Raw genomic sequence first — 17475 nt, forward strand, 5'->3', positions numbered from 1 at the left:
GTAAACAAGACAAACGTCTTTCTCTGGTCTGCATCCCCTTAACAATTGTGTGTATTGAGCCGTACTGTATTGTACCCTTTCTGCAATCTGTTAAATTAAGTTTTCATTCACTCATTTATTCATCCCTCCCTCCCGCTCGGCGGGGGGGGGGGGGGCAGTCGGGGTCCTGTTTATTAACAGTCAGCCCCTCTAGGCGCTCCTGTGTAGTTCCCGGTCCTCCAGGCGCAGGTCGAGCCTTGCTCTTGTTACCTGTGGGCCTGGGTTAACCCATTTTAGACCTGAAACACCTTAATGCGTTATATAGCCTGTATATACACACAGATGTGTTTCCCGGATTCAATGGGTTAAGGGAGCAACCTCTCTGTTTTTGGGGTGGTTGTCTCCCCGGTATGCCGGTAGCGGAGTCAACTCTCTGGCAGAGTCCACGAGAGTATGACCCGCATGTTTTATGACGTCTGCCAATTGTGTCAAACTCTCTCGGAACCCCGACCGCGGGATTAATAGACTGGCGGGGTCAGGGTTCGTGGCGGAGTCGGGGTCCGAGATCCCGCGAGATTATGACCCCACGCAATTGTTACATGTGCATGGCATGCCGAACACCCCCCCCCCCCCCCGTGGGCCATCGGGGTACTGTTTTTACAGTCAGCCCCTCTAGGGGGTCCTCGCGGCGTGCCAGGCGGAGAAGGGCCTTTACCTGTTGTGCCCTGTCCGATGCGCTGGCGGTGTAAAGGGTGGTGTCATGAGTGAACGCCTGGAGAGGTCTCGATGCCACGGCCTTGTTGACCTCACCAGGTCCCCTTTGTCAGGTCCTGGCTCCTGGACTCGGCGGTAAGCCTCCCTTGAGTGGTCCATGGGGCTGGGACCTCCTCCGCGCCCCGCTGCTAAGGCTTCACATGCGGGTCAGGGTTCGGAACCCCGACCCACGGGACGCCTCGCGGGTGGCGTCAGAGTTCAACGACCCCGACCCCACGAGGTGTGGGAGCGGTAACACAGGCTTATGCTTCGCATACGTTTCCCTGGTAGCAAGCGGGACGCGCAGTGGGGTAGACGCGGGGCCTCCTGTCCCGCGTCTACTCACCTTGTGCGTCTTTTGGGTGCTGCCCCCTTTTTTCGCACAGTGTATCCTGCCCCCCCCCCCCCCCCCCCCCCCCCCCCCCCCCCCCCCTCACTAGGAAGGGTGGGGGGGGCCCGGACCCTCCCCGGTGTGATGGTTGTAAGGGGACCTCAGCGGGTGCATTTGTCGGGCTCTCCGCGTCCTGCTCCGGTCCTATGTCCCATAGTGAGCAGAACGCAAGCAAGTAACAAAATGTAACTAGGGTTATAGGATAACCTTCGTTCTCTCTATTGGATTTTTCTTCTATCTCAATCATATTTTCTATCTCACTGACCCAAAACGAATGGTTTGGTAAAGTCTCGCTGTAAAGTAACGCTGAAAAGTAACGCTGAAAAGTAACGCTGTAAAGTAATGCTGAAAAGTAACGCTGTAAAGTAACGCTGTAAAGTAACACTGTAAAGTAACACTTAGAGTTGAGTACTCACCGAGTCAGTGCATTACACATTTCCGTTTTCATATACAAGTAGCCTTAGCTCTATTATTAATTAATGAGAATGACAGAGGAGAGACAGAGTTGGGGGGCGTCAAAGGGCTTAAAGGCTTGGAGGTAAACCAACAAAACAAAAACAGAGATGCTGAGATGAGGATAGAGCCTCGTAGGTGTGAGGGCATACTGGGGACGTCCAGGGCGTGATCAGGCCTCCGTGTAATGGTTGCATGGGGGGGCCTCCGGAAGACACGAGGGATACAGGAGAACGCTGAAACTTGACCGAAAGAGAGATGCACGTTCACTCTTCCGCCGGGCAGCCATGTCATGGTGAAGGTTTTAGTCTTTAAATCTAAAGATCCAACGTCCCACCAACACCCGCGAGATACTACGTCTATGAAAACAAGACGCTAGAATTCACGCATTGGTCCAGAGTTGCATCATTCATCTCGCCGTGTGGCGTTATGTCGGCCTTGAGGCTGGTCTACTTCTGTTTAATGAGTCAACGAAGCCTGGTATAAAGTGCCCATATCAATTAAGAGAGAACACTGGGGAAATGCTCACTGCAATAGCTTGTGGAGAAGAAGAGGGGGGGGGGGGTGCTGAAAAAGAGGATGGATTAATAATTCATCAACATACAGTCTGTTCTTAAACATCCTTCCTCATTGCCCTCCATGGAAGCCCTTTGTTTAGATGACTTTGGTAAAATAATGAGGTAATTTCATATGCCATCCTTAAATAGGGGTGAGGGTCAAATTGGTACACAATTATATGCGAGACATCCAAGTGCTTTATTTATACTTTATAAATGAAAGGCCACATCAATGCTGTTTTGTCAAATTGTTCTCTTGGTAGAAAATAAATAAGTGAAATAGTGCTTAAAAGTCTGAAAGAAGAACCATGCATTTGATCTAGTCATTACTTCATTGAGTCAGTCTAAAGTAGGTTATCTTATCTATCTAACTGCTGTGAAATGAGAGTGAAATCAACATCACAGTATTGACATTAAGCATTGGACTTTTTTCTTATTCTGGCACAAGCACTGTGATAACAGTATCAGACGCTCGCACGATTCCCACCTGTAGTCCTCAAGCGAAGCACTAAAAGTACAAAGTGGGGTTAAGTCCACATTCATCCTGATCAATCTCCTTTCAAATCAGATTTGGAGTGTGGAACCGCTCGAGTCTGGTAGTTAGGATCTGCCCTGAATTAAATTGGCAATTGGAAACTGTACACTCTTGATTTATTTGATGATAATGTACTGCTAGTTGGTGGCACAGCAGTCAAAGAGGAAAGGGAGCACAAATAACACATTTTGGGGAGAGGGTGGTTAGACAGAACAAATTAGCACATTCTGGGGACTTGTATCCGTGTCCCTTGGGTTGACAGCTGCTGTGTTCATTATATGTAGGGGGAGGTAGAGAGTGCTTCACTTGTGCAGGCAGCCATATTATGAGCACAAGCGTGTTAGACTTGCATCAACCAGAGGGTGAGCGCCCTGCCTACCTCTCTGTCGCTCGGGGAAGCGGGGCCGTCGTGAAACGAGGGAGGTTGGCTGGGGCTGCCGCGCCGCTCTCCAGGGCCAGCCTGGAATGACAAAATACACAGCATGGTACACATTAGGGTTGCTGGGCAATTAATCAAGTTTCAATCAAGATTCTTACGATCATGAAAACAGGAGAATCGAGATGAAACGATAATTGTGCAGCATGCCGTGTTGCTCTCATTTTAATCTTGTGTGTAAATGCAGAGCACCCTTCCTTCCCATCGGTATTGTGCGATCCGACTTGTTTTTCACATGTGTATATAATGTAAATATCTGTAGATGACAGCAGACATCTACTCTGACACTCAGGCTTTATGATTAACACCGAGACAGCTTCCATGTAGTGTGGGTTAGACTCTCCAGACAGAGAGAAGCAGGGTGTGTGAGAGATAGAACCAAGGTCACCATCGAGAGCAGGCCGCTGGTAGGGGAAGATTTGGGTCAGAGGTGTCACCACTGTTGCTATAGTAACAGTTAAGAGAGAGAGAGAGCCGTTGCTATGGCTAACAGCCGTTGCTAGGGAAATACACTTTTATAGCTGAGGGTTCTTCCGGGTGGAGTCAGACTAGGAAACGAACCTGACGCATAGACACGTTGACAGAGAGACAGAGCAATAGCTGGAGGGTGGTGGAGGGGCCTCCCCTCCCCCCTCCTTAGCCATGAGGTAGCGAGCTTCGGCTAACAGGGAAGGCTTTTGGCTAACCACTAGGCCTCAACCATCTTCGAACTGATAGCAGGAGACCGGGAGAATTAAGGAATTCAATAGACCTTCAAAGACCTTTCAGAACGGTTTTCCATCTGGTACAGAGGCTATGTTTATGGAATAAACATCAACATCAAGGAAAGGTATCATGTTTCCAGTGTGTGGTTTTCTTCTGAGTCGGATGCATTACCGGGGAGAGAGAGGGTGCCAGCCAGTATGAGTAAGGTATAAACAACACAAAGCAGACATCACGGGAAACGGAGAGATTACTGGCTGAGAACCCGATTATCTAACAGTATGGTAATGGTAATGACTATTTCTGGGCAACGATAGTCTTTGGCGTAATTTATATCCATGTGTTTCGTTTTAAAAAAGGTATAGTTTATGAAAGATGTTTTTATTAACATTTTCCATTTTAACACAGAAAATACATTGAAATTAAACAATTGATAGAGATTAAAATAATAATACAAAGAAATTAGGGCTGTCAGTTTATCGCATTAATTAGATTAATTAATTGCACAGCTAATTATCGCGTTATGAAAATTAACTCAAAATTTATTTAGAAAAAAAAAGAATGACATTTTTTTTTTATCTCATTCATTCCATAAGAACGTAGAATAAACATTTACAATGGTCCATTTGCATGTTCTTGGTATCTGATTCTAGGGACATCTATGGATCTCAGGGAATGTATTCCCAGTGTCAGAAATACTGTGTCTGTTACTAGGCTTGCTTAAATTGTAATGAACCAAATGAGAATATCAATTCAATTATTTTTTTGTGAATAACACCATGGTAACATGCTAAAATTGACCAGACCTGAAAAATCTAAGCAAATGAATAAAGGGAAGATGATTAAACAGAAGGTTTTGTAGATACAGTACTGAATTCTGCCATCCGGACACATGCAATTTGAAATATGATTATAGAATATAAAATATCAGGCCTAAAATGGTTATGCGATTCAAATGCGATTAATTACAAATCCTGTAATTAATTCGAATAATTTTTTTTAATCGCCTGACAGCACTAAAAAAAATAAAAGCTACACAAACAGGCAAATGTACTATGTAGAGGCCCATGGCTTACTTCTCTTTATTAAACATGGCTTATTATCGTTATTTCATTTATTCGCTATTGCCATTCATAATTCATCCAGCAAGGCTCTGGCAGACTCTGGACTCTGTCTGATATTGCAACGGCTCAATACCACCACCTGGTGGATTTCAGGCGATGTTGCACCCACTCTAAACAGGATGGGGCGCTCTGTGCATCGGTGAATATGTTACGGGCAGAGCTCTCTTGTTATGTGGATCCAGACAAACACTCTAGTGCAGACCTGGGCAATTACAGCCCGCGGGCCACTTACGGCCCTTTGGGCGTCCATGTCCGGCCCGCGGTAAATTTTTACAATGGGAGATAATGAATATTGAGCAGAATTAAGTTCAAGTTATCATTGGTTCGGCCCTCCAACACAGTTCAGGTTTCTCATGTGGCCCCTTGTAAAAATGTATTGCCCACCCCTGCTCTAGTCTAGTGCATTGGATCGCTTTCGAGACACAAGAATCTATATGCTTTCGGCGTTTATTGCGTCGTACAAACGGAAAGCGGATCTAGCAGATGGAAATCAAATAATTGGAATCTTTTTTCTCCAGACTCATCGGCCACAGGTAAGAGGAATCTAACGTTAATTTCAGCTCGATTGTCCATTTATTTCATTGCAATCCATCTGATCAACGTATGATGTCATACTAAAGAAAGCAGTTACTGACAATCAAGGAATCATAAACGACCCCCCCCCCCCCCCTTTCCTTCACGCATGATGGAGCATAATGTATACCGATCATATGCATTTGAATTTTTTTATGTAGCGTGTATAGGGACGAAACGCCAATCGATTATGTATAATATGCATCGGGGCCTATAACTCGCGTTCTAGGAATTACTGCAGACCACTCTAAAAATACACTTATATTCACGACGGTATTAACACGACAATGTATGAATGGAAAAATATAACGTTCCCACATCCGGAACGATAGATACCCGATGTTGAATGGGCCATAGTAATAGCTATAATATTTAAAAACGTATAGCCCTGCAAAGAAGGTGAGCGACTCCATAGGCTTACAGCGCTGGCAGATAAGACTATAAGATGCTCAAACTGCGTGGCAGAGATTGTGTTAAGGTACATACAGATACAATAATTTAATAAATTATAAATAAAAATACAATAAACAGAACCCTCCCAATCAACCACGCCCCACCCCCACTCCCCAAGATCACCCACGCCTCTGAACCCCCATTCCCCACCCCCAAGACCCACATGCACACACACAAACACACAAGCTTCATGTAAACCCTTAACAACTACCGGTAGGTGTGGCTGGGGTGAGATCTAGCAATTAATTAATGTCTGCTCGTCAGGTAGAGGAGATACCTATTCGATACCGTAGGTCAGCTTACATGAGAAGGAGATACCTATTAGATACAGTAGGTCAGCTTACATAAGAAGGAGACCCCTTAGACACTAGGTCAGCTCACACAAAAAGGAGACCTGGTAGATACAGCAGTTCAGGTTACATGAGAAGGAGAGACCTAATAGACTAGACTGTCCCTGAGAAGGCAGGTAAATACTGGGATTAACTGGGGAGGCAGACGCTGTAACTCGTAATGATTTATAAAGGGCTGCCATATATTATCATAATGGACTTAATCAAATTCAAATCTGCACAAATTATGTTTCTGGCAATAAAAAACAAATTACCAAGCAACATTCAAAAAAATGTCATGGCTAGAGAGTGTTTATAATTTTAGAGGGACATTAGCTTTAAAGCAACCTACGGTACGTACAACTCTTAAAAGTATGTGCATTGCAGTTTGTGGGGTATCACTCTGGAATGGTCTGGATGAGAGTATAAAATTAAGCAAAAATATCAATACATTTAAAGGTAGCTATAGACAAGCACTTATGGACACATAAGAGAGGAGCTTGAGCAGTAATGTGACTGATGATGATGAGTGTGAATGAGTCTGAGATAGCCAAAGTGCAATACCGGCCGCATCCAGCTAGACAGCGGTATTGAGCACCCTTTGTAACCTTGTATCTTGGCCTGTGGAACGGCCAAATGTCTCCGGTTTCACTTTTCCTTGTCGGGCGAATGGAGCGGTTCTCCCGGTTCCATTGAAGTGCGTCAAATATCCCTGATCCATATGTTGTGGTGGGTTATGCCGTGGACCAAATGGACATCGGATGTACCAGATGGCGATCAAACAACTGGAATATTATTTTTGGAATACTCCCGATCACAGGTAAGGACTAAGTATCTGACGTCAATTTTAGCTTGATCCTGCAATGCTTTTATACCGATTGGGCTGATAAGCATTTTTAGTGTTCAATACGAATGCCGTTACTGCCAATGAAATAATCAGAAACGACCCCCACCCCCCCTTTCATGCATTCATGATGGAACATAATACCTATGATATAGATTTGATTTGCAAATAATAGCGTGTACAGGCAAGAAACGGCATCGCTTAGAGTAGGATTCACATTCACACTTTATATGAGGCTATAACAGTCTTTCGGGAATTACCCCAGACCACACTATAACATATTCACCACGGTATAACACGGGAACGTATGGATGGAAAAATGTATTCTTTTTCACATATTGAACGATAGATAGGTGATGTCAATAGTATTGTATCCATAGCTATAATATAGAATATAGTTATAGCTCTTCTACAAACAAGGTGACGCACTCCTATCTTTTAAAGCGTGGCAGTGCTATGACGGGCTCCGTCTAATTCCCGGCGGAATTTTCTTTTGCTGGTTGATTCTCCTCAGCTTCTCTCTGGTACTATAAGAGAAGAGAAATATAACACTTTTAAAACCCTTTGTTTCTCTTTAGATCAGACATTTTAAAATAACTAAATGATCTAATATACGAAATTAAGTAAAGTTAATAGTACTTGTGTTAAGCATAACAGCATCTAAGTTAATTTACTTCTGACCATTATAGTCAAAGTATTTTCCTATGAACTGAAACTCATAAGATGATGGTGATTAGACATAATTCACCCATGGAACTGTTGTTGGGAATATTGGTTCTGCACAGACATTATACAGTGTTGCTTTCCTGTCATCTAGTCAGTTCTAGCTAGTATCTCATGGAGATAAAACTGGGAACGAGGTTAGTTAGCTAGTAACGACACAGGTGTGTTGTGATTTTCGATGCACAACAATGTTCAGAACTCTCTTTTGAGACCCCGCCTCAGACTCTTATCCTTCGGAACTACAGCTAGCTAGCATCATTGGCGTTCAGTTACAGCTATATTGGCCAACGTTAGCCTGCTATCCAGCCATCTACTGCACTACAAACCGCCAGCTAGCCAGCCGTTGATATTATGAGCTATCAGTAGCTAGCCAGCTAGATAACGTTAGACAACGCCTCATGTATTAAACTAAAGTGAACAGTTTACTGGGCCATTTTGTTTAATGCTTCAGTGAAGTTGAAAGAGGAGCTGTGACGACAAGTTGCGGAGGTTCTGCACTTGCTATCTTCGGAGGGAATGAGAAGATTTCTTTACAAGACAGGTCTGAGGGGGAGGGGCAATGTGGGCACTGCAGCAGCGTGTGCCAGCTGGTATTGATAGTGCAGAAAGTATCGATATTGTGGGAAATTAGTATTGAAACTTTTAAATATTAAATATATATTTTTGACAACACTAAGTTGAAGATGTTAATAAATAGGGTAGCGCAGTGGAGAATGCACTCGCCTACCACCGCAGAGACTCTGGGATCGAATCCAGCTGTCAGCGGTACCTCCGGCTTGGTCAGTCGTCCCTACTAACACAATTGGCAGTGTTAGCGGGTGGGAAGCCGGCGGGGTATGTGTCCTGGGCGTTGTAAACTGCGGTTCCTACTGGTCGGTTGGGGCGCCTGTTCAGCAGGGAGGGGATCGGGGGAAATAGCGTGAACCTCCGCACACGTTACATTCCCCCAGTGAGAGTCCTTGCTGTCAGGTGAAAAGAAGCGGCTGGCTGACTCCACATGTATCGGAGGAGGCATGTGGTAGTTCTACACCCTCCCTAGGCCGACAGTGGGGCAATGCGCACAACGACCAGGAAGGGAATTGGCATAACGACTAAATTGGGATGGGAGCAAAAATACAGAAAAAGTGAAGAAGAAAAATTATATATATTATTTAGTTCATTAGCTATATTAGAAATATTCTAAAAGCATTAAGTCTGCTATAGGTCTCTCTCTCTTAAACATGGATTAAGCTAATTATCTTATTTTTTCCCTAAATATATATATATTTTTTAATGCTTGCGTGTTTTCCTTCCATTGTGTCAATAATGGTGAATTGAATCAAGATATTTCCTCTGACAACAACCGTGCCACCAAAACCAAATATCCTGACATACACATGGGATGGGACTCCCTATTTTCATGCCATTTCGCCCCGGGGACGAACAACGTTGTGTATTTTAACCCTAACCTTAACCATCATTTTACTGGGGACTAGGGGTGCACGATATTGATTTTTTGATATCGATACCGATAACTTTCTGCTCCTCAAGGTCGATACCGATAACTGATATATTATTTATTGCATTATAATTTGTTTTTAATGTATATTCCTGTAGTGTTGACCTAACCAGATTTATCATGACATGAGCGTTACTACTATGAACAAAACAAAGCCAAGAGAACAGTTGACTTCAAATAAAGTGACTATATTTATTTTTCCAAAATATCATTTGAGTCAATCACAAAATTCACAATCCGTCAATGTCATTAACAATGTGTTTCCCTGAACAATGAGTGAACTAAAAACCAACAGGTATTGTGCTTTGTCAGTAGGGATGGGTACCGTTCACATTTGAACCGATACGGTACCGGTACCTGTGAATCGATACCGGTACCCAACGGTACCTTTTTTCGGTACTTTAGTCTCTAAAAATGTAATCTACCTACTGCAGTTGTAAAAAAAAAATCCAAACTTCAAATAACCAAATTTTCGACAGTTTTCGGCTTGCCATTACCCTGACTGCTTTGTTGTTGAATCAAGTCAAATCCTAAGTAAGCATATATTGTGCGTGTGAACATTGACATGAAAAAAGAAATGTAAAAAAAAATATATATATATATATTTTATCTGAGCTATCAATCATTTTATCGGGTTTATCGGGATGACGTCATAATTGCTGATATCGGCCCGATAATTATCGACCCGATAATTATCGTGCATCCCTACTCTAAAGGCATCAACTAAAGGGACTCTTGATGACCTGATGGTATTTTGTACAAAGACTATAACTGGACTATGTGGACTGAATGTCTATTATAGATATATATTCTCAATCTCTGATTTGAAGCGTCTATGTCTAACACTGGTAAGAGACACGAAGGAGTGACTGGTTGTCTTGTTTTTTTTTTCTTTTTTTGGGGGGGGGGGGGGGGGGGGGGGGGGGTATATTTTTTTTTATTTGTCGCTGTGATGTCTTGATTTTGTCTGTCCGGTCTGCTTTGTTTGTATCCGTTAAAACATTGAATAAAAATAATAACAAGAATAAAAAAGAAATCGTCCTCTGTTGAGTTAGTTTAATTTAAATTCTGAGGCCCCCTGGCTTAATATTGAAAAACATATTGTGGCACCGATTCGTTTACAAGACATTGTCTTCACAGATATTTCACTAAAGCAGTGTAGATTACGTTATGGTCCGATAATAGCGCATGCCATATCTTTATGGCGCAAATATGAAAAGTTTCTTAAATGGGATACTAAGTGGCATGAACAGACCTTATTCCATAACCCTTTATTGCTTAGCGGAGGCCGCTGTTTTGTAGCTCAATCATGGTCCAATTGTGGCATTCATGTACTTGCTTATCCAATCGTGGAGCACAGAAATGGGATTAGAACACTGTCAATCTATCAATTGGACCAGAGTTTGCGGAAATATTATTATGGCATCACGAAACCCAAATCATCAGCAGATTCATTTCAATTTTGTCCATAAAACATATTTAACCCCCCAGAAAGCTTATAGAATGAGACGTGCTATTTCACCAAACTGTACACTTTGTTCTCTAAATACTACTGGTACTTTTACACATATGATGTGGGAATGCCCCACAGTCAAACGTTTCTGGGAACAGATAACTAATTATCTATCTAAAGTATTACAAAAACATATTCCCTGTTGTCCCAAATTATTGCTCCTTAATGATGATGATTCTTTAGTATTGTTCAGAGACGATTTTGGCTGGCAGGAAGTACCGCTGAAAAAAAAAATTGGCACTGCGATGGCAAGCTCCACATTCTCTGCCATTTAAATCACTGGAAACAGTTATTAGCTGATGTTGTAACAATGGAGCTTTCTAGATTAAATGGTGCAAACTATCAAACAATAGATAGCTGGAACCATATTCTCTATCAAGTTAGGACCTCTACTATATAACTAGCATGACATAACTAATTATATCTGTATAATTCCCTTAATTTTTTTGGTCTTTGTTGAAATCTTTGCTCAATTATTTTTCTTTTCAGGCCTATGACGGGTGGGTTGGGGGGGATTATTATAATTTTTTTTGTCAACAGTGGTTGGTGCAGGGGTTTGGGGGTAGGATTTTTTATTTTAAATGAGGCAAGGGGCAAGCCAATGCTCGTAGTTGGCAAATAATTTAAATGATGTTTTATGTGCATTGTATGCACCTGTGCCTTTCATCTAAAAATGAAATAAAAATATGAATTTTTTTTAATATTTTTTTTTAAATTAAAAACAAAGAAAAACCCTGATGAAGTTTGAATCACTTTATTCAAATTGAGGATTTAGTTTGAGGATCAAATTATTATTATTATTTTTAATTATAAATTTTTTTTTATGTTTTAATTAAAAACGAAGGTTCGAGCGTCCGTTCGAAGAACCCTGATGAAGTTTGAATCCCAAAAACAGGCTTCGGGGACAGCCTTACCATACATATTATTGTACTGTATAATTATTCTTTATATTATTCAAATGATACTCACACATGTTCTGTTGTAATGTCACAGTATGATGCCATAATAGAACATTCTAGAACATTTGTGATGTCGCAGTAGAACAGTCTAGAACATTTGTGATGTCACAGTATGATGTCATAATAGAACAGTCTAGAAGGTCTGTGATGTCACAGTATGATGTCATAATAGAACATTCAAGAACATTTGTGATGTCACAGTATGATGTCATAATAGATCATTCGAGAACATTTGTCCTATATATTCAACAATTCTCTCTTCCGGAAATTCAAAAGAAGAATAAGAAGAAGAAGATCTCATTGTGCATCTTGAAACAGTACTGAACAGTACTGAACAGATAGACTAAACAACATAGATTGAAGCCTGCATTTCTCAACCAAGGTGCCTTGCCGACCGTTTTGCTGTGGAAAGATGAAGAAATTCGTCCAGATGTTCCAGAGGTTCCAGCCTCAGGAGACGCTCAGAGAAAATAACAACCAGCAACACGGACTGGAGAAAAATAACAACCGGCAACACGGACTGGAGAAAAACAACAACCAGTCTGCCAGGAGAGGAGAGGCGGTGGTGTCGCTGCAGGTCCCGCTGGAGCAGCAGAGGAGGGAGGTGGAGCAGAGAGACCGGTTGTACCCAGACCTCTCCGAGTTTACGAACCAGCTGGCCGCCGTGCCGTCCCCACCATTAATTTCAAACAATGCCCAGGTTCCTCCCGCAAGCCTAGCGGCGGCGCAGGACCAGCTGAGAGAGGTGCCTTTGATCTGGATCGAGTCCGTCATTGAGAAGCAATCCCACGGTCAAATAAAGTACACGATAAAGGCTAAGAGTCTGTTCAAGAGGCGCTCCATGGCCAATGTAGAAATCCACATTCCTGTGCAGACGGACGCCGACTCACCCACGTTCAAGACCACGGTGGGCACCGTGAAGTGGGTCCCCGAGGGGGCGCCCAAGTGGCGAACCATGTAACGCGCTGCGTCGCGGCACGGCCGACCCGGGTTCGATTCCTGGACCCGGCGTCATTTGCCGAATGTCTTCCCCCCACTCTTGTCTCCCGTTCTTCCTCAGCAGCAGCTCTCCGCTAAGGACTGAGGACGAGAGGATCGCGCAGCACCAGTTAGTTGCGCAAGGGTCTGAAAGAGCTATGCAAGGCCCGCGACCAAATCAGCAGGCTGGAGGCGGCAAAGCAGCACCCGAGCAGTCGCTTCTCCGAGCCCAGCTCCTACAACAGGCTGGAGTTTGACCCCCTCAGCCCCTCCTCCTCCTCCTCCTCTAAAGTGGGTAACCTCCTGGAGATGAGCTTCCTGGAGTGTCCACAGTGTCATACCCAGTCATCGAGCACCGAGAGCTGCTGAAGCACATGGATCACTGCTTCACCTGAGCCAGGAGCCTGTACGCTTGTGTGGAGGAAAGGATAGAAATCCCACCTTTTTGGTGTCATTATTATACTGTAAGGCTGAGCCCGAATGTTCGAACGTTCGTTCGTTATGTTAACATTCGAATTCTAAATCAAAATTCGAATTTTTAATAAAATAAATATTAAAAATGTATGTTTCTTTTATGTGTCTATTCATTCTGTTTGAACCAATGTGGTTTTTCTTCACAGTTGCCGATAAAGATTAGGCTACACTAATATTATAGTATTAAAAAAAAATTATATTCATTAAAGAAAGTTGATTTAATAAAAAAAAATACTAATTTAATCAGATGAATCACTTTATTCAAATTGAGGATTTAGTTTGAGGATATTTATTAAAAATAAAATAATAATGTAAAACTTAGATTTATTTTATTTTAATTAAAAACGAAGGTTCGAATGTCTGTTCGAAAAACCCTGACGAAGTTTGAATCACTTTATTCAAATTGAGGATTTAGTTTGAGGATATATAAAAAGATATATATAATTTTAAATTTTTTTATTTAACTTTTTTTAATTAAAAACGAAGGTTCGAGTGTCCGTTCGAAGAACCCTGATGAAGTTTGAATCCCAAAAACAGGCTTCTGGGACAGCCTTACCATACATATTATTGTACTGTATAATTATTCTTTATATTATTCAAATGATACTCACATGTTCTGTTGTTATGTCACAGTATGATGCCATAATAGAACATTCTAGAACATTTGTGATGTCGCAGTAGCACAGTCTAGAACATTTGTGATGTCACAGTATGATGTCATAATAGAACAGTCTAGAACATCTGTGATGTCACAGTATGATGTCATAATAGAACATTCTAGAACATTTGTGATGTCACAGTATGATGTCATAATAGATCATTCTAGAACATTTGTCCTATATATTCAACAATTCTCTCTTCCGGAAATTCAAAAGAAGAAGAAGAAGATCTCATTGTGCATCTTGAAACAGTACTGAACAGTACTGAACAGATAGACTAAACAACATAGATTGAAGCCTGCATTTCTCAACCAAGGTGCCTTGCCGACCGTTTTGCTGTGGAAAGATGAAGAAATTCGTCCAGATGTTCCAGAGGTTCCAGCCTCAGGAGACGCTCAGAGAAAATAACAACCAGCAACACGGACTGGAGAAAAATAACAACCGGCAACACGGACTGGAGAAAAACAACAACCAGTCTGCCAGGAGAGGAGAGGCGGTGGTGTCGCTGCAGGTCCCGCTGGAGCAGCAGAGGAGGGAGGTGGAGCAGAGAGACCGGTTGTACCCAGACCTCTCCGAGTTTACGAACCAGCTGGCCGCCGTGCCGTCCCCACCATTAATTTCAAACAATGCCCAGGTTCCTCCTGCAAGCCTAGCGGCGGCGCAGGACCAGCTGAGAGAGGTGCCTTTGATCTGGATCGAGTCCGTCATTGAGAAGCAATCCCACGGTCAAATAAAGTACACGATAAAGGCTAAGAGTCTGTTCAAGAGGCGCTCCATGGCCAATGTAGAAATCCACATTCCTGTGCAGACGGACGCCGACTCACCCACGTTCAAGACCACGGTGGGCACCGTGAAGTGGGTCCCTGAGGGGGCGCCCAAGTGGCGAACCATGTAACGCGCTGCGTCGCGGCACGGCCGACCCGGGTTCGATTCCTGGACCCGGCGTCATTTGCCGAATGTCTTCCCCCCACTCTTGTCTCCCGTTCTTCCTCAGCAGCAGCTCTCCGCTAAGGACTGTGAGGACGAGAGGATCGTGCAGCACCAGTTAGTTGCGTAAGGGTCTGAAAGAGCTACGCAAGGCCCGCGACCAAATCAGCAGGCTGGAGGCGGCAAAGCAGCACCCGAGCAGTCGCTTCTCCGAGCCCAGCTCCTACAACAGGCTGGAGTTTGACCCCCTCAGCCCCTCCTCCTCCTCTAAAGTGGGTAACCTCCTGGAGATGAGCTTCCTGGAGTGTCCACAGTGTCGTACCCAGTCATCGAGCACCGAGAGCTGCTGAAGCACATGGATCACTGCTTCACCTGAGCCAGGAGCCTGTACGCTTGTGTGGAGGAAAGGATAGAAATCCCACCTTTTTGGTGTCATTATTATACTGTAAGGCTGAGCCCGAATGTTCGAACGTTCGTTCGTTATGTTAACATTCGAATTCTAAATCAAAATTCGAATTTTTAATAAAATAAATATTAAAAATGTATGTTTCTTTTATGTGTCTATTCATTCTGTTTGAACCAATGTGGTTTTTCTTCACAGTTGCCGATAAAGATTAGGCTACACTAATATTATAGTATTAAAAAAAAAATTATATTCATTAAAGAAAGTTGATTTAATAAAAAAAATACTAATTTAATCAGATGAATCACTTTATTCAAATTGAGGATTTAGTTTGAGGATATTTATTAAAAATAAAATAATAATGTAAAACTTAGATTTATTTTATTTTAATTAAAAAAGAAAGGTTAGAACGTTCGTTCGTAAAACCCTGACGAAGTTCGAATCCCAAAAACAGGCTTCGGGGACAGCCTTATATACTGTAGATATGAAAGGGCGTGAAATACGGATCGTTGCCATGGTAAACTGTAACATTTGTAAACGGTAGGAAATGGACCAAATATATTGGGGCTTAATCTAGCTAGCAGTTCAATATTCGACTATGCCACCATGCTAGCTAAGATGAAGTATAGTTACTACCTTCTGTGTATTGTCAGATTCAGATACAGAGTTTTATTCGGCTTAATCGCTCTAAAGTAGGGGTGCACGATATTGATTTTTTTGACCCCGATATCGATAACTTTCTGCTCCTCAAGGTCGATACCGATAACCGATATATATATATTTATTGTATTATAATTATTATTTTTGTATGTATATTCCTGTAGTGTTTACCTAATCAGATTTATCATGCCATGAGCGTTACTTACTACTATGAACAAAACAAAGCCAAGAGAACAGTTTTGACTTCAAATAAAGTGACTTGTGGGGCGGCTTTGGCTCAGGGGTAAAGCGGGTCGTCCAATGATCGAAGGGTTGGTGGTTCGAATCCCGCTCAAGCCCATGTCCATCCCATTGCCGTTGTGTCCTTGGGCAAGACACTTAACCTACTTGCCTCGTATGAATGTGTATGCATGTGAATGAATGTTGGTGATGGTGGTCGGAGGGGCCGTAGGCGATGATTATTCGCCACGCTTCCGTGAGTCTGCCTCAGGGCAGCTCTGGCTGCAATTGTAGCTTACCACCACCGGTATGACTGTGTATGAACAAATAATGGACTCTGTAAGCGCTCTGGGGTCACTGGGGTGTCATGAAGAGCGCTATATAAATCCAATCCATTATTATTATTACTATATTTATTTTTCCAAATAAATATTATTTGAGTCAATCACAAAATTCACAATCCGTCAATGTCATTAACAATGTGTTTCCCTGAACAATGAGTGAACTAAAAACCAACAGGTATTGTGCTTTGTCAGTAGGGATGGGTACCGTTCACATTTGAACAAGGGATGCCCCGATCACGTTTTTTGCCACCGATACCGATCACCGATCGTCTTGAGCCATATCGGCCGATACCGATCGGATATCGATCGTTTTTTATTAACACTATGGCCGCCAAGGACGCCTTACCTCGTCATTCCCCGCCATGCTAATTCTGCCAATGACGCCGTAACACGTCATTGAGATCAATATTTCAAAAATCTGTGATCGCAATCATATTTCTCCCGCGGAGACTTGAGATCTACTGTTGATCCCCTCTCAACTCTCCAACGGTTCAAGAGCGCCATCTGGTGGCCGATCGGCGGATGGCCCAAACCGGAAATGGAAACTGGTACTCATCCAAAATCGGTCCGACCACTCGCTATAGGTCCCAGGACTCGGGCTCGACACAATGGATAGCGATCCGTTACCAATAACTCGATAAACAACATGATTTGGACGTATATACTATTATACAACCTGGAGATGGATCGCATATTTCAACATCCCATAATAGGAATATTTTTGCTCCACGCTCATCGCCCAACGGCCCGAGGAGACTGGGGTAAGATTCAGCGTTTTTTTTTACCGTGTTCGATACAAACTGATCATATCACCCACACTAGATGAATCATCTAACGTTGGCCACGGAATTATAAACGACCCCCCCCCCCATCCGGTCAACATCAGATGATAAGTAGTAACTTCTAGAAGCACGTCCATATGAAATTTGTTATCTCGCGCCGATCGCTATCAAACTGTATTTGATCATCAATATAATGCATTTAGGGCT

The 17475-nt window shown here is 42.9% G+C and overlaps 1 protein-coding gene across 5 annotated transcripts in view; it reads right to left on the reverse strand.

Moving 5' to 3' along the window:
• Nucleotides 1-17475, reverse strand: part of golga4 (golgin A4) — a 120113-nt gene that overhangs the window by 84009 nt on the left and 18629 nt on the right. For 4 of the 5 annotated variants that reach the window (XM_084321092.1, XM_084321090.1, XM_084321093.1 and 1 more), the window contains exon 2: nucleotides 3048-3128. In XM_084321092.1, the coding sequence (XP_084177218.1) occupies nucleotides 3048-3128 (81 nt within the window). Of the gene's footprint in view, nucleotides 1-1728; nucleotides 1819-3047; nucleotides 3129-17475 lie in introns of all 5 variants that reach the window. The other variant, XM_084321089.1, reaches the window with a different exon arrangement.

The sequence above is a fragment of the Notolepis coatsorum genome (genome assembly GCF_963971535.1).
Source record: "Notolepis coatsorum genome assembly, chromosome: 9".
Classification (NCBI taxonomy): Eukaryota; Metazoa; Chordata; class Actinopteri; order Aulopiformes; family Paralepididae; genus Notolepis; species Notolepis coatsorum.